This window comes from Megascapheus bottae, chromosome 35 (genome assembly GCF_031878675.1).
Source record: "Megascapheus bottae isolate mThoBot1 chromosome 35, mThoBot2.hap1, whole genome shotgun sequence".
NCBI lineage: Eukaryota > Metazoa > Chordata > Mammalia > Rodentia > Geomyidae > Megascapheus > Megascapheus bottae.
Genome location: NC_143543.1, coordinates 690,974 through 708,009, shown reverse-complemented (window position 1 = coordinate 708,009; position 17,036 = coordinate 690,974). Strand labels below are relative to the sequence as shown.

General features: G+C 60.5%; 1 protein-coding gene across 1 annotated transcript in view; it reads left to right on the top strand.

Annotated features, from left to right (window-relative positions):
• The window catches only part of LOC150042454 (glutamate receptor ionotropic, NMDA 2B-like), a 132,213-nt gene that overhangs the window by 1,473 nt on the left and 113,704 nt on the right, over nt 1-17,036 (top strand). The window contains 23 exon segments of the mRNA XM_090324445.1: nt 420-532; nt 1,018-1,082; nt 1,436-1,654; nt 3,160-3,281; nt 3,613-3,709; nt 4,600-4,717; nt 5,577-5,712; nt 6,744-6,829; nt 8,050-8,161; nt 10,594-10,675; nt 10,882-10,987; nt 11,765-11,827; nt 12,317-12,388; nt 12,820-12,924; nt 13,056-13,107; nt 13,110-13,141; nt 14,055-14,187; nt 14,358-14,495; nt 14,617-14,708; nt 14,825-14,916; nt 15,746-15,904; nt 16,223-16,415; nt 16,861-17,034. Of these exon segments, the coding sequence (XP_090180571.1) occupies nt 420-532; nt 1,018-1,082; nt 1,436-1,654; nt 3,160-3,281; nt 3,613-3,709; nt 4,600-4,717; nt 5,577-5,712; nt 6,744-6,829; nt 8,050-8,161; nt 10,594-10,675; nt 10,882-10,987; nt 11,765-11,827; nt 12,317-12,388; nt 12,820-12,924; nt 13,056-13,107; nt 13,110-13,141; nt 14,055-14,187; nt 14,358-14,495; nt 14,617-14,708; nt 14,825-14,916; nt 15,746-15,904; nt 16,223-16,415; nt 16,861-17,034 (2,561 nt within the window).

Sequence of the window (17,036 nt, the reverse complement as noted above, 5' to 3'; positions counted from 1 at the left end):
GTTTCGTGCCATCTTCCTCTTCTCTCTGCCAAGGCCCCGCGGTGTCTGCCCGGGTTATGGAGAAGAAGGGACGTGAGGGCAGAGCGGGGCTGGCCGGCCGCCGGGCTGTCCCGTTCACGTGTCCACTGAGCCTCTGGGATTGTTATTTTGCTCTTTTTGTTCCGTTCTGGGGCCGGATCTGGGGCTTGAACTCAGGGCCTGAGCTCTGGGGGGGAGCGGGAATTGGTTGGTTGGTTGGTTGTTTTTTTTTGCTCAAGGCTGGTGCTCTACCACTTGAGCCACGGCTCCACTCCTGATTTTGGGGTGGTCTGTTGTTGGAGATCAGTCTCCAGTAAATCTCGGGGCTCCTCCGGGGACTCACGCTGCCTCCCCTCCCCTGCCCTCCCTCCCTTCCCCTCCCCTGCCCTCCCCCCCCCCAGGCATCCAGGCCGTGGTGAACGCCACCTTTGTCTACTCCGATGGCCTCATCCACAACTCCGGCGACTGCCGCAGCAGCACCTGTGAGGGCCTGGATCTCCTCCGTGACATCACGGTGAGTGCCCTGTCCCCACACCCTGAGTCCCCAAGTTCAAGTCCCAGCCAGCGGCCCCCCAACCGTTTCAAACAACACACGCAGGAGAGATGCGCCCGTCCTCTCCCCACCAGCAGGGAGACCTAGCCGGGCCAGGCTGGAAGACCCTGGGTCCTGACTTCTCACCCTCCCCACAGGGAAGCTGCCCTCCTCTCCCTCCTCCTCCGCCATCTCCCCTCAGCACCCAGAATGAGCCCCCCCCCCCAGGCCGGTCCCTCTTCTTCTCTGCCCACCAAGCCCTGAAGAAGTCACCTTTCTCTTCTTGGCCTTCTGAGCTTTCACACCCCCACACCCACACACTCACTCACACTCATACACACTCCCACTCTCCCCACGCCTCCGTCCTGGGTGCCAGCCCGTGGGTGCCACCGGCCGATGGACTCCTGGACGGCCCATTGGGTTTGGGGCGTCTGAGGCCTCAGATTCTCCATGTTCTTCTTCCACAGAGGAAAAACCAGATGGGCTGCGTCCTGCTGGGCCCCTCCTGCACCTACGCCACCTACCAGATGTAGTGAGTCGTCTTCTGCCTGTTGCTTTCCGGACCTTGTCCCAGCCTCCGTGAGGGGGTGAAGAAATGGCTGTGAACTCGTTCCGTGGGCTTGACGATGATAGAGAGGATAGTTTATAGCAAGTCAGGCACCGGCGGCTCCCGCCTGCCATCCCAGCTCCTCAGGGATCACAGGTTCAAAGCCAGCCCGGGCAGGAAAGGCCGTGAGACTCTGATCTCCAGAAAACCAGACGTGGAGCTGTGGTTCAAGTGGTAGAGCGCCATGGAGGGACAGAAGCTCAGGGAACACATCAGGGTGGGCCTCTGGGGGGAGGAGGCGTCCGCTCAGCCTGGCCCTGCCCCCCCACCCCCCGCAGCCTGGACACGAAGCTGAGCTACGCCATGCTGTCGGCCGGCAGCTTTGGCCTCTCCTGCGACTACAAGGAGACGCTCACCCGCCTCCTGGCGCCGGCCAGGAAGCTGCTGTACTTCCTGGTGGACTTCTGGAAGGCCAGCGAGCTGCCCTTCAAGACCTTCCCCTGGAACTCCTCCTACGTCTACAAGGACGGCACCAACACCACCGAGGACTGCTTCTGGTCAGCAGGGGGCGGGGGCGCCCATTCCTCCCCTCCCCTGCCCCCCTGCCCATGATAGGTGGATGGATGGATGGATGGATAGATGGATAATGGGTGGGTGGATGGATGGATGGATGGATAGATGGATGGATGGATGGATGGATGATAGGTGGATGGATGGATGGATAGATGGATGGATGGATGGATGATAGGTAGATGGATGGATGGATGGATGGATAGATGGATAATGGGTGGGTGGATGGATGGATGGATGGATAATGGGTGGGTGGATGGATGGATGAATGATAGGTAGATGGATGGATGGATGGATGGATGGATGGATAGATGGATAATGGGTGGGTGGATGGATGGATGGATGATAGGTAGATGGATGGATGGATGGATGGATGGATGGATAATGGGTGGGTGGATGGATGGATGGATGGATGGATAGATGGATAATGGGTGGGTGGATGGATGGATAGATGGATGATAGGTGGATGGGTGGATGGATGGATGGGTAGATGGATGATAGGTGGATGGATGGATGGATGGATGATGGGTGGGTGGATGGATGGATGGATGGATGATGGGTGGGTGGATGGATGGATGGTTGGATGATGGGTGGGTGGATGGATGGATGGATAATGGGTGGATGGATGGATGGATGGATGATAGGTAGATGGATGGATGGATGGATGGATGGATAATGGGTGGGTGGATGGATGGATGGATGATAGGTAGGTGGATGGATGGATGGATGGATGGATAATGGGTGGATGGATGGATGGATGGATGATAGGTAGATGGATGGATGGATGGATGGATGATAATGGGTGGATGGATGATAGGTAGGTGGATGGATGGATGGATGGATGATGGGTAGGTGGATGGATGGATGGATGGATGATGGGTAGGTGGATGGATGGATGGATGGATGATGGGTGGATGGATGGATGATAGGTAGGTGGATGGGTGGATGGATGGATGGATGATAGGTAGGTGGATGGATGGATAGATGGATGATGGGTAGGTGGATGGATGGATGGATGGATGATAGGTAGGTGGATGGATGGATGGATGGATGATGGGTAGGTGGATGGATGGATGGATGGGTAAGAGGGTAGGTGGGTCGGCAGGTGGGTGATGGATGAGAGCTCACTCAGGGACAGCTGTGGCCTGGACGCCATTCCCACAGTGACTGGGGAATCAAAGCTGCCCCAGTGCCCAGCCCAGAAGGAGACAGGGCTGGACCGGGCGACCGACCGCAGGTGACCGGTGATGGGCACGAAACCCTCGGGGCGGCCACCCCAGTCTCTTCCCCGCCGCCAGGAACGTGGGGACAGGAGGACCGCAGTCCGGGTCGGCCGAGGCGAAAGAGAACCAGGGAAAGGCCATTCAAAACCATGGCAGCCACCACCAGAGTCAACCAGAGCCCAGGACGCGGCCAAGCGGGAGAGCACCTGTGCAGCCATCGCCGGGCCGGGAGTCCGAGCCCCAGGCCTCAGTTTCCCCTCCTGTTTCAGGTACCTCAACGCGCTGGAGGCCGGGGTCTCCTACTTCTCTCAAGTGCTTAGCTTCAAGGAGACCCTGAGACGCCAGGAGCAGTTCCGGGACTTCTTAGTAGACCGGCACCGGAAAAGCAACGGTGAGGACTCCAGGAAAAAGTGCTCCCTGCTCCCCACAGCGCTCCTGCTCAGGCAGCCGCCTCCACGCAGGCCGCCCTGCCTGCGGTGCTGGCCACGGATGTCCTAGCCCGGAGACGGGAGTCTCACGGATGTTCCCGCCCCAGGCTGGCCTCGAACCACCGTCCTCAGCCCTCAGCCTCCGAGGAGCTGGGGTTCAGGGCGTGTGCAGGCAGCCCTCGGCAGCTTTCCATCCCACTCCATAGACGTCCAGGAAAAGCAGACCCAGCAGCAGGTTGGGCTCCTCCCCCTCCCCTCCCATCCCCATCCTCCCCCCCCCTTATTCCTCTTCAGTGATTGTCACCTGTGGAACCCCGGACACCATAGAGAAACTGATAGGAGACCACGCCGTGGACGAAAACACTGTCGTCATCCTGGTGGATTTGTTCAAGTAGGCAATCGCCCTCTCCTGTGGGCAGGAGGGAGGGCTGGGCACGGGTGGGGGGGAAGAGGTCGCCCTGTCCTCGGTGAGCTCAGGATGATGGTGGCATTTGAAATACCCTCCCTCCCTCCCTCCCTCCCTCCAATCCATTTTCCTCTGTGTGTGTCCCCATTCCGGGGCTGCAGTACTGAGACTGGCACACACAGAGCCCAGTGGAGCTGGACGGGCCCTCTGCTGCCTGGGCCAGGCCACCAAGCCTTTTAAGTTCACTTTTGCCATCGGGTCTGTCACTGGCCTTGCAGTCTAGACTCTTCCGCCTCCACCTGCCTGGCAGGCACTCGGCCACATCTGGCCCCATAGTCCTGGGCTTGAGCTCAGGGCCTGAGCTCTGTCCTTGGATTTTTCTCAAGGCCGGTGCTCTACCACTTGAGCCACAGCACCACTTCTGGCTTTTTTCTACGTATGTGGTACCAGGAATCGAACCCAGGGCTGCGTGCATGCTAGGCAAGCACTGTACCATAGGCCTCGCTCCGGCCTGGGTTACCATCGTGGGTCAGGGCCCTGGGCCTTGGCACCTCACTCACATGGAAGGGCTCAGCCGGCCCCCGGCCCTCACCAGCCTGGGTTCAAGGCCTGGGTTCAAGGCTATCCCTAAATCCACCCATGTCCCAGCATGGAGCCCCTCCTCAGCCGCACATGTGGTTCAGATAACGTCTCAGGACCTGGGTCTGATTTATGCGAGTGTGTGTGTGTGTGTGTGTGTGTGTGTGTGTGTGTGTGTGCGTGTGCACGTGCCCAGGCTGGCTTTGGACCTCGATCCTCAGCCCCCGGCCTCCTGAGTGGCTGGGAGGACAGGCGGGGTTCCCTGTGTGACGCTGGGGCCCGGGTGTCCCTTCCAGTGACCAGTACTTTGAACACAACGTCACAGCCCCTGACTACATGAACAATGTCCTGGTCTTGACCCTGCCTCCCGGAGAGTCCATCGTCTCGCCCGCCTTCCCCAAGGACTTGCTGTTGGTGAGCTGCACGCGCGCGAGCACACGTGTGTGTGTGTGTGTGTGTGTGTGTGTGTGTGTGTGCAAATGCCAGTCCTGGGTCTTGAACTCGGGGCCTGGGCGCTGTCCCTGGGCTTACTTCACTCCAGGCTGGCGCTCTACCACTTGAACCACAGCTCCACGTCTGGTTTTCTGGTGGTTCACTGGAGATCAGAGTCTCCTGGACTTTCCTGCCCGGGCTGGCTTTGAACCTGTGAACCTCAGATCTCAGCCTCCTGAGGAGCTGGGGTGCCAGGCGGGAGGCAGCGGTGTGCAGCTACTTACTGCTTTCTACTTTTATTTTTTTTGTACTTTAGTGAAAACATCAAACTACAATCAAACATTATACATACACATATGTATGTATATGAATGCACGAAATATAGCTTTTCATGCTTTTATGTACATTTATACATTTATACGTTACACACATTGAAATCTACATTTACATTTATATATCATACACCATTATATATTATTATGTATTATACTATTACATAGTACATAATTATATGTGTAGTACTACATTAATATAATAACATAATTATGTGATCATATGTAATATAAGAATACATCATATATCGTTATCTTATGTACTGTATTATGTATATATACATGTAATATATATGTGTGTATGCATATTTACTTTATATATTTATGAATACTTACCTATTTTATGTGTGTGTGTATATATATATTTTTTTTCTGCTGGCCTGGGGGGCAATCAGACCCCAGGACCAGTCCCCCATCGTCCTCTGCCCTGCGGGTTCGGGGCACCCCCCACCAGGCAGTCCAGCGTCCACTCCAGTTTGTGCGGGGGACAATTTTGTTTCCCCTTGCAGGAGAATAACGACTTTGCCTTCGCCTACCTGGACGGGACCCTGCTGTTTGGGCATGTGCTGCAGACGTTTCTGGAGAGGGGAGAGACCGTCAACACGTCCACATTCTCTCACGCCTTCCGGAACCTCACCTTCCAAGGTGAGACCCCGGGACCCCCCCAGACCCCCAAGCGATGGGACCTACATGCCACACATGTATCTGCCAGAGCTGTGGCTTGAGCTGCGTGCGTGCATGCGTGCGTGCGTGCGTGTGTGTAAATGTCAGTCCTGGGTCTTGAACTCAGGGCCTGGGTGCTGCCCTGAGCTCTTTCACTGAAGACGGGCGCTCTACCACTTGAGCCACGGCTCTGCTTCCGGCTTCTTGCTGGTGAATTGGAGATAATGGAGGGGACTGCGCAGGCTGGCTTTGAACCGTGCTCTCAGCTCTCAGCTTCCTGAGCAGCTGGGGTGACAGGCGCGAGCCGCCAGGGCCTGGCTATATCTTGTATTTTATGGGTGACCCTATTTCTTTATAAGGAGAAAGAAGTCTTACTAGGCCTCCTGAATTCATAGACGCCTCCTTTACTAGCCGTGCAGTTTTACGAAGCGTATTTGTTAAGCTCAGGAGGCTGAGATCTGAGGATCACAGTTCAAAGCCAGCCTGGGCAGGAAGGTGACGAGCAGAAGTGGAGCTGGGGCTCCAGTGAGAGGACGCCCGTCTTCAGTGAAAGAGCTCCGGGACAGCGCCCGGCGCGATGTGTGCCGTCTATAATTATATGTGCTATAGGCGGCATATTGGGTCATACAGGTGACATATCCTTTCCGTGGCATGTCTTACACGGTAGAGGCATAGAGGACATGTCTTATGGTCATGGTTCTGTAGGATAGCTTATAGAAATGTGGGCTGGCATATTATGATATTACATTACACGATATGAATGGCACTTGAGGAGGAGGAGGAGGGGGAGGAGGAGAAGGAGGGGGAGGAGGAGGAATGGGATAATATCATAGGGATGGTATAGATCCAACATCAGACACGCTGTGACATAGGAGGTCCTTTCAGAGGGGCTTTGGGATGTGTTAAGGGGAGCCCCTTTCTGCACTTGCGGGCTTGAAGCGCAGCCACCAGGCTCCAGAACCTTCCACCCCCCCACCCCCACCCCACGGCACCCTTCTCTCTCTCTCCCCCAGGCCACATGGGGCCCGTGACTCTGGATGACTGGGGCGACGTCGACAACACCATGGTTCTCCTCTACACCTCCGTGGACACCCGGAAAGTAGGTGGGGGGCGTGGAGGGGGGCTCCGGCCTCCAGGCTGGGTGAGGGACTCAGAAACCATGCTGAGAACCGGACGGCCGCCGACGCTCGTGGTTCCCGGCATCCACCACCAGAGGGCAGTGCCTGCCAGGCGCTCACCCGCCATCTCCCGCCAACACGCATGCACGCAGGCCGGGGGAAAGCAGGCGTGCAAACCAAGTGTCAGGCTGGCGGCTCACGCCTGTCTTCGGGCTCCTCCGGAGATCTGAGAGCCCCGCAGGAAAGTCCACGGGACCCTGAGCGGGAGGAGGAGCTGTGGTGCGAGGGGTAGAGCGCCATTCTTGAGCAGGGAAGTAAGCTCAGGGACAGCGCCCCGGCCGTGAGTTCAAGCCCAGGACCAACACACACACAGACAGAAATGATCCAAAATACGCTGGCATGGAGATGGGATTATTGATGGATGGAATGCCAGTTAAGAAAGTAATGTAACGTGGAACGCAGCTGCCTCTCTGTGGCCCTACGGCCTGGAGCTCGATCTTTCATTTTTCTCAGTTTTCTTTGTTTCTTCTTTTTTTTTCTGCCAGTCCTGGGTCTTGAACTCAGGGCCTGGGCACTGTCCTTGGGTTTTCTCAAGGCTAGCGCTCTACCACTTGAGCCACAGCACCACTTCAGCTTTTCTATGTCTGTGGAATCGAACTCTGGACTCCAAACCAGTGCATGCGAGGCAGGCGTTCCACCACGAGGCCACGCTCCTGGCCACGATTTTCCCCTTTTTAATGTTCGCATCGGTCCACACAGAGGTGTGCACGCCTTCTCCGCAGGGCTCAAGAATCTGTCAGTGGAGGGGTTGCGATGGAGAGATCACAGCATAAAGAACCTTAGCTACTCAGAGGCCTGAGATCTGAGGGTGGCAGTTCAAAGCCAGCCTGGGTGGGAAATTCCAGGAGACTGTGAACTCCAGTGATCCCAGCAAGAAGCCAGAAAGTGGGGGAGCTGGGGCTCTGGCGGCATTGAGCATGAAAGCTCAGAGACAGTGTCCCAGGACGGGGAGGGGTGGGAGGGAGGGGAGGGAGGGCGAGGAGGGGAGGGAGGGGGCAGGACTGAGCTGTTGGAGTTGTGTCCAGTCCTGGCCCTGCAGCTCTCAACCCTTTCCAAGATGGCAGCCCTGTCCCCCGCGCAGGATGGGGCCCGGCTGGGGGCAGGCCGTGTTCTAGGGGACCTTCTTTCCTCTCCCTGGCAGTACAAGGTCCTGCTCTCCTACGACACGCACCGGAACCACACCACGCCCGAGGACCCCAGCCCCTCCTTCATCTGGAAGAACCACAGACTGCCCAACGACCTCCCCGGCCTGGGTGAGGAGAGCGGGGGTTCTGGAGAGGAGACTGGGGGTCTGGAGGGGAGAGTGGGGGACTGGGGAGGAGACTGGGGGTCTGGAGAGGAGACTGGGGGTCTGGGGAGGAGAGTGGGGGACTGGGGAGGAGAGTGGGGGTCTGGAGAGGAGAGTGGGGGTCTGGAGAGGAGACTGGGGGGTCTGGAGAGGAGACTGGGGGGTCTGGAGAGGAGACTGGGGGTCTGGGGAGGAGAGTGGGGGTCTGGAGAGGAGAGTGGGGGGTCTGGAGAGGAGACTGGGGGGTCTGGAGAGGAGACTGGGGGTCTGGAGAGGAGACTGGGGGGTCTGGAGAGGAGACTGGGGGGTCTGGAGAGGAATCTGGGAGGTCTGGAGAGGAGACTGGGGGGTCTGGACAGGAGAGTGGGGGACTGGGGAGGAGACTGGGGCGTCTGGGAAGGAGACTGGGGGGTCTGGAGAGGGGAGTGGGGGTCTGGGGAGGAGACTGGGGGGTCTGGAGAGGAGACTGGGGGGTCTGGAGAGGGGAGTGGGGGGCTGGGGAGGAGACTGGGGGGTCTGGAGAGGAGACTGGGGGGTCTGGAGAGGAATCTGGGGGGTCTGGAGAGGAGACTGGGGGGTCTGGACAGGAGAGTGGGGGACTGGGGAGGAGACTGGGGCGTCTGGGAAGGAGACTGGGGGGTCTGGAGAGGGGAGTGGGGGTCTGGGGAGGAGACTGGGGGGTCTGGAGAGGAGATTGGGGGGTCTGGGGAGGAGCATGGGGGTCTGGGGAGGAGATTGGGGGGTCTGGGGAGGAGACCGGGGGTGTGGGGAGGAGCGTGGGGTCTGGGGAGGAGTGTGGGGGTCTGGAGAGGAGATTTGGGGGTCTGGAGAGGAGATTTGAGGGTCTGAGGAGGAGCGTGGGGTGTGGGGAGGAGCAGGGGGGTCTGGGGAGGAGCGTGGGGTCTGGAGAGGAGATTGGGGGGGTCTGGGGAGGAGCGTGGGGGTCTGGAGAGGAGATTGGGGGGTCTGGGGAGGAGCGTGGGGTGTGGGGAGGATCAGGGGGGTCTGGGGAGGAGCGTGGGGACCAGGCCCCACGTCTGGGTGTGGGGAGGGCAGGGGCACAGGTCAGGACGACGCCCGGGTTCTCGTCTGCCCTGCTCTGCTCCTGTTCCGTGATTTCCACGCCTTGTCATCGGGTCCCTAGATGTCTGTCTCCTGCCCGTTTTCCTGGAGGGCTGTGTCACTCTGTGACGTCACCTCAAGCTTTGACGTCGTGTCACTGAGCTGTCGTGTCACTCTATGACATCGTGTCACTCTGTGACGTTGTGTCATTCTATGATGTCGTGTCACACTGTGGCGTCGTGTCACTGAGCTGTCATGTCACTCTGTGACATCATGTCACTCTGTGACGTCGTGTCACTCTGTGACGTCGTGTCTCTCCAGGGTGGAGGTGGTGTCACCTCACCTCATCTTCATGACACGTCGGGGACACGCTGAGCGCATCCCCCGGGGAAGAGAGCCACGTCCGCCTTGACGGGGCATTCCTCCCCCTCCTCCCGACCTCCCCCATCCTCCCCTGTCCTCCCTCCCCCGTCCTCCCCCCGTCCTCCCCCCTCACCGTGTCCTCCCCGTCCTCCCCCCCGTCCTCCCCCCTCACCGTGTCCTCCCCTTCCTCCCCCCGTCCTCCCCCCTCACCGTGTCCTCCCCGTCCTCCCCCCGTCCTCCCCCTCTCACCGTGTCCTCCCCTTCCTCCCCCCGTCCTCCCCCCTCACCGTGTCCTCCCCTTCCTCCCCCCGTCCTCCCCCCTCACCGTGTCCTCCCCGTCCTCCCCCCGTCCTCCCCCTCTCACCGTGTCCTCCCCTTCCTCCCCCCCATCCTCCCCCCTCACCGTGTCCTCCTCGTCCTCCCCCCGTCCTCCCCCTCTCACCGTGTCCTCCCCTTCCTCCCCCCGTCCTCCCCCCTCACCGTGTCCTCCCCATCCTCCCCCCGTCCTCCCCCCTCACCGTGTCCTCCCCTTCCTCCCCCCGTCCTCCCCCCTCACCGTGTCCTCCCCATCCTCCCCCCGTCCTCCCCCCTCACCGTGTCCTCCCCGTCCTCCCCCCCGTCCTCCCCCTCACCGTGTCCTCCCCTTCCTCCCCCCGTCCTCCCCCCTCACCGTGTTCTCCCCTTCCTCCCCCCGTCCTCCCCCCTCACCGTGTCCTCCCCGTCCTCCCCCCTCCTCCCCCTCTCACCGTGTCCTCCCCTTCCTCCCCCCGTCCTCCCCCCTCACCGTGTCCTCCCCGTCCTCCCCGTCCTCCCCCCCGTCCTCCCCCCTCACCGTGTCCTCCCCGTCCTCCCCCCCGTCCTCCCCCCTCACCGTGTCCTCCCCTTCCTCCTCCCCGTCCTCCCCCTCTCATCGCCGTCCTCCCCCTTCCTCCCCCATCCTCCCCTCTCACCGTGTCCCCCGTCCTCCCCCAGGCCCCCAGGTTCTGATGATCGCTGTCTTCACGCTGGCGGGAGCTGTGGTGCTGCTGCTGCTTATTGCACTGCTGGTGCTCAGGTGGGGTCACCAGGAGGGGGCGGGGTCACCGGGAGGGGGCCCAGGGTACCTGTCCTCGCCTGGCTCCGCCACAGCCCCGTCCCCCCCCTCATCCCCCCTCCTTCCCCCGTCCCCCCCTCGTCTCTCCCCCATCCCCCCCTCGTCCCCGTCCCCCCTCGTCCCCCATCCCCCCGTCCCCCGTCCCCCTCCACTGACCCCCCCCACAGGAAATACCAGCGGGACAACGCGCTGCGCCAGAAGAAGTGGTCGCACATCCCGGCCCACTGCATCCTGCCCCTGGAGACCGGAGAGGCCGGCCCCGTGAGCCTCAAGGTGACGCAGGCCCGGGGGGGACAGGGGGAGCCCTCCCCACCCGCCAGAGCACTGGACAAGCTGGCCTTCAGAGAGACAGAGACAGAGGAGACACAGAGACAGAGAGAGACAGGAGAGACAGAGACAGAGGAGAGACAGAGACAGAGACAGAGAGAGAGACAGAGGAGAGACAGAGACAGAGACAGAGACAGAGACAGAGAGAGAGACAGAGGAGAGACAGAGGAGAGACAGAGAGAGGAGACACAGAGACAGAGAGAGAGCAGAGACAGAGACAGCAGAGAGACAGAGACAGAGAGACAGAGGAGAGACAGAGAGGAGACACAGAGACAGAGAGAGCAGAGACAGACAGAGAGACAGAGACAGAGGAGAAAGAGACAGAGACAGAGACAGAGAGATACAGACACAGAGAGAGACAGAGGAGAGAGACAGAGAGAGGCGAGAGAGAGAGAGAGACAGAGGGCAGAGAGACAGACGGGAAGGAGGAGAGAGGGAGGCCAGGGCGAGGCGAGGGTGGGGACTGATTTTCTTGGGGAAACTTGGGAGGCGGGTTCGTGGCCGGGCCCTCCTGCAGGACTGCTTGTCCGTCCATCCGTCGGTCCATCTGTTCGAGGCCAGAAGTGGCCCGGGAGTTGGGCGGGGGCCCAGATCGAGGGGTGGAACGGCAGACCCTGGGAAGGAGTGCGGGGAGGAGGACAGGCAGAGTTTCTGGGCGCACGGCGGGTGGGGGGCTGTCCGTCTCTGGCGTGGACTGACACCGGGAGACTTGTGCCGTGCCAGATCGACGATGACAAGAAGAGGGACGCCACGCAGAGACTGCCGCAGTGGAAGTACGACAAGAAGGTGCACTGCCCTTGAGCCTGACCTTGAAGGGGGTGGGGGCGGGAGGGCTCCTCCTCTCCCTCCTTCCCTCCCTCTCCCGCCCGCTCTTTTTGTTACATTTTCTGCTGCTTGCTTTCCTTCTTCATTTCCTTTCTTCTTCCTATCTTTCTTCTTTCCTTTTTTAGTTAGTTTTTTTTTTTTTAATGTTTTTGTCAGTCCTGGGTCTTGAACTCAGGGCCTGGGCGCTGTCCCTGAGCTTCTTTCCCTCCAGGCTGGCGCTCTACCCCTTGAACCACAGCTCCACCTCCAGCTTTTTGCTGGTTCTTTGGAGACCAGAGTCCCTCCCTCTCTTTCCTTCCTCCCCGTCTTTCTCCCTCCCGGCGTGTTCGATTGGAGGCAACTGAGCCAGCGCCCCCGGCCCCCGGCCCTGGCACTGGCTCTCCTCGCTGCCCCAGTGTCCCTGCCAGCTGCCGCCCGCAGGGCAGTGACCCCGTCCCCGCCCCCCTGCAGAGGGTGGTGCTCAAGGACCTGCGCCATAGCGACGGGGATTTCACCGAGAAGCAGAAGATCGAGCTGAACAAGGTGAGGGGGGGCCGCACCCCAAAACACAGGGCCCCCCGGCTTGTGGCATGGACCAGGGCTGGTGTGCCCTGGCACCGGCCCAGGAGGGTTCTGAAGGCGGCTGGAGTTCCTGGGCCAGGGGTCAGGACTGGGGCTCCCGCCCGTCACCCCCAGCCGCTCAGGAGGTTGAGACCTGAGGATGGAGGTTCAAAACCAACCCCGGGCGGGAAAGCCGAGAGACTCAGACGTGGAGCTGTGGCTAGGGTGGTAGAGCGCCAGCCTGGAACACAAAGGCTCAGGAACAGCGCCCAGGCCCCGAGTTCAAGCCCCAGGACCCGCACACACACATAGGAAGGAGCAAGACGCCTGACCAAAGACGAGCAGGGGCCCCAGGTGCGCGGGGAGGGACGGGGCCGACGCCACGGCCGGCCACACTCTGTCCCGCCCTGCAGCTGCTGCAGTCCGACTACTACAACCTCACCAAGTTCTACGGCACCACCAGGCTGGACGCCCGGGTCTTCGCGGTCATCGAGTGCTGTGAGCGGGGCTCGCTGAGGGTGAGGTGCCACGGGGGGTCCCCAGCCTCCGGTCCCACCTGCGGCTCCAGAGGTGTGGGGACTCCCTCCCGAGTGGGGGGATCACAAGATGGACCGGCTCTCACGACGCCTGCGCTGTTCCCGGCTCTCAGGAGGTGCTGAACGACGCCATCTCCTATCCCGACGGCACGTTCATGGACTGGGAGTTAAGATCTCCGTCCTGTATGACATTGCGAAGGTGAGCCGTCAAACACGGGGCGGGGGGGCAGGCGGGGGGGTGCGGGGGACCCTACGTGCAGACCCCGGGGGCTGTGTCCACTCATCAGGATCCAGAGGCCCCGAAGGTTCAGGGAAGGAAGCTCAGTCCTGGCTTTTTATTTCCATTCATTCATTCATTCATTCATTCATCCATTTTGCCTGGGTCTTGAACTTGGGGCCTGGGCGCTGTCCCTGAGCTTCTTTCCCTCCAGGCTGGCGCTCTACCACTTGAACCACAGCTCCACGTCTGGTTTTCTGGTGGTTCCCTGGAGATCAGAGTCTCCTGGACTTTCCTGCCCGGGCTGGCTTTGAACCTGGGATCCTCAGATCTCAGCCTCCTGAGCGGCTGGGCTGACAGCACAGGATGACGGGCCCGAGCCACGGCGCCCGGCCTCTTTTTGTCGTTTTAAGAAAAAGCTTTAAGCAATGGCAACAGGCCTGCAGGAAGCCAGGCTGGGTTTTGGACAATCACGATGCAGGCGTGACACGGAGAAGGACTGGGCGCCAGTACCGAGGTCACAGGGGAGAAAACACGGAGTGAAATCCCAGCCTCTCAGGAGGCTGAGCTCGGAGGATCACGGTTCAAAGCCAGCCGGGGCAGGAAAGTGAGATGCTTGTCTCCAATCACAGAAAAAAGCTGGAAGTGGTGCTGTGGCTCAAGTGGTAGAGCAAAACGGAGCCCGGGGACAGCGCCAGGCCCTGAGTAGTTCAAGTCCCAGGACTGGCAATAACAACAACAGCAACAACAATAACAATAATAATAATAGACTACAAAGAAGCTCAGGGACAGCGCCCTGGCTCTGGGTAGTTCAAACCCCAGGACCGGGTTATGCAGGGTACGCAGGCGAGGAGGGGAGGCCTCCCCTCCCCCCACAGCTCACCCCCCCCCCCAGGGAATGTCCTACCTGCACGCCAGCAAGATCGAGGTCCACGGCCGCCTCAAGTCCACCAACTGCGTGGTGGACAGCCGGATGGTGGTGAAGATCACAGACTTCGGCTGCAACTCCATCCTGCCGCCCGAGAGGGGTCAGCCAGGGCGGGGGGCGGCCCCGGGGTCACCCCAGCCCGAATGGGAGGGGACGCCCAGGAAATGGGTGGAGCCAGTGCCACGTGTGGACTAGAACAAGAAAAAGAGGAGGGAGGGAGGGAGGGAGGGAGGGAGCCAGGCCCACTGACGCCCCCGCCCCCCGCCACAGACCTGTGGACGGCGCCCGAGCACCTCCGTGGGTCGGGCGTGTCTCAGAAGGGGGACGTGTACAGCTTCGGCATCGTGGGTCAGGAGATCGTGCTGCGGAGGGAAACCTTCCACACGCTCAGCTGCCGGGACCCGAAGGGTAGGGGGGAAAGGGGGGGCGGGGGGGCAGGGCCTCAGGCCTAGGCCCCCGGCTGTGAACCCCGCATGCCCCCCGCGCGCCCCCGGGTGTCTAAACCCAGCCGTTCTTCTCGCCCCACCAGAGAAGATGTTCCGGGTGGAAAATTACGACGGCGTGAGGCCGCCCTTCCGCCCCGACCTGTTCCTGGAGACAGCCGAGGAGAATGAGCTGGAGGTGAGAGGCGGGCCTTCCCGAGGCCTCGAGACGCCTGCCTCAACCTCCCTCCTCCAGAGCCTTCTTCACCTCCCACGAGACCCCCGCTTAAGGAGGCTGCCCTGTTCTTCGGGCAGGTGTATCTGCTGGTGAAGACCTGCTGGGAAGAGGACCCGGAAAGGAGGCCAGACTTCAAGAGAATCGAGAACACGCTCGCCAAGATATTTGGGTACGGAGGCAACCGTGGCTGGGTTCTCCTTTTGAGTTTTCCTTCTGTGGCATCAGAGGAATGGCAGTGGATCTTCGAACGGAAGGAATCTCTGATCACCACCCACACCTGCGCTTAACAACCAAAGAGTTCTCTGTGCTGGGGTGGTGGCTCCCGCCTGTCCTCCCAGCTCCTCATGAGGCTGAGATCTGAGGGTCACAGGTTCAAAGCCAGCCTGGGCAGGAAAGTCCAGGAGACTCTGATCTCCAGGGAACCACCAGAAAACCAGACGTGGAGCTGTGGTTCAAGGGGTAGAGCGCCATGCACTTTCCTGCCCAGGCTGGCTTTGAACCTTGATCCTCAGATCTCAGCCGCCTGAGTGGCCGAGGTGACAGGCAGAGCCACCACATCCGGCACCATTTTTTGTTTGTTTTTAAAAGCTGGAAAGAATGTTTCGCCAACCCTTCTCTGAGAGCTTACATTCCCTCTTTCTTTATTCTAACTTTAAATATATATATATTTTTTTTTGGCGGGGGGGACCAGTCCTGGACTTGAGCTCAGGGCCTGAGCACTGTCCTTGGGTTTTCTCAAGGCTGGAGCTCTACTACTTGAGCCACAGACCACTTCTGGCTTTTTCTATGTATGTGGCACTGAGGAATCGAACCCGGGTCTTCCTCTATGCTAAGCCCTCTACCACTAGACCACAAAATCCCAACCCTACACCTTCTTTTGTCCTTCCTATTATCTGGGGTTTCTCCCAGGGCAGCAGCCTCTGTGGGGCGACTCTGTTGGGGGGGGGCGTGCTCCCCCCGCCCCTCTGGTCTCAGCCCCTCGTGCCCTGTGCCCGCAGCCTGTTCCACGACCAGAAGAGCGAGTCGTACATGGACACACTGATCCGGCGCCTGCAGCTCTACTCCCGGAACCTGGAGCACCTGGTAGAGGAGAGAACGCAGCTGTACAAGGCCGAGAGGGACCGGGCGGACAGGCTCAACTTCATGCTGCTTCCCAGGTGCCTGGGCCCGAGCCCCACCTGCTCCTCCCCAGACCCCACCGTGATTTGGGGTTCCTACTGCTTCAGATGATATGCTTAAGTTAATTTTCTTTTTTTGTCAGTCCTGGGTCTTGAACTCAGGGCCCTACCATCCTGGGGTTTGCTCAGGGCTGGCACTCTACCACTTGAGCCACAGCCCCTGCTTGTGGTTTTCTGCTGATTCGCTGCTGTCTTTGCTTCTTCGTCCGGCTCACGGGGTGGGGGTCACGAGGTGGGGAGCGGGAGCAGACGCCCAGGTCGGGCACGGCTGCCGCACACGGCCTGGCATCCCCGCAGGCTGGTGGTGCAGTCTCTGAAGGAGAAGGGCGTGGTGGAGCCCGAGCTGTACGAGGAGGTGACGGTCTACTTCAGCGACATTGTGGGCTTCACCACCATCTGCAAGTACAGCACGCCCATGGAGGTGGTGGACATGCTCAACGACCTCTACCGCAGCTTCGACCACATCGTCGACCGCCACGACGTCTACAAGGTGCTGGCCACGGGAGGGGGGCATGGCAGCCACGGCCACGGGGGCCACAGCAGCCACGGGGGCATGGCCACGGGGGGCCATGGCAGCCACGGCCACGGCGGGGCCACGGCGGGGCCACAGCCACGGGGGCCACGGCAGCCACGGCAGCCGCCCCCCACGGCCACTGTCACTTCTTTGTTGTTGTCATTTGAGGGTCTTGAACCGATAGCCTGGGCACTGTCTCTGAGCTTCTTTCCACTCCCAGCTGGCGCTCTACCCCTTGAGCCACAGCTCCACGCCTGGTTTTCTGGTGGTTCACTGGAGATCAGAGTCTCCTGGACTTTCCTGCCCGGGCTGGCTTTGAACCTCCGCCCTCAGATCGCAGCCTCCTGAGGGGCTGGGGTGCCAGGGGAGAGCCTCGGGGGCCGCGCCAGCCGGGCCGCTGACGGCCACGTGCTTCTCCCAGGTGGAAACCATCGGCGATGCGTACGTGGTAGCCAGCGGCCTGCCCCAGAGAAACGGCAACCGCCACGCCGTGGACATTGCCAAGATGGCGCTGGATATCCTCAGCTTCATGGGCACCTTCGAGCTGGGCCACCTCCCCGGCCTGCCCGTCTGGATCCGTATTGGCGTCCACTCAGG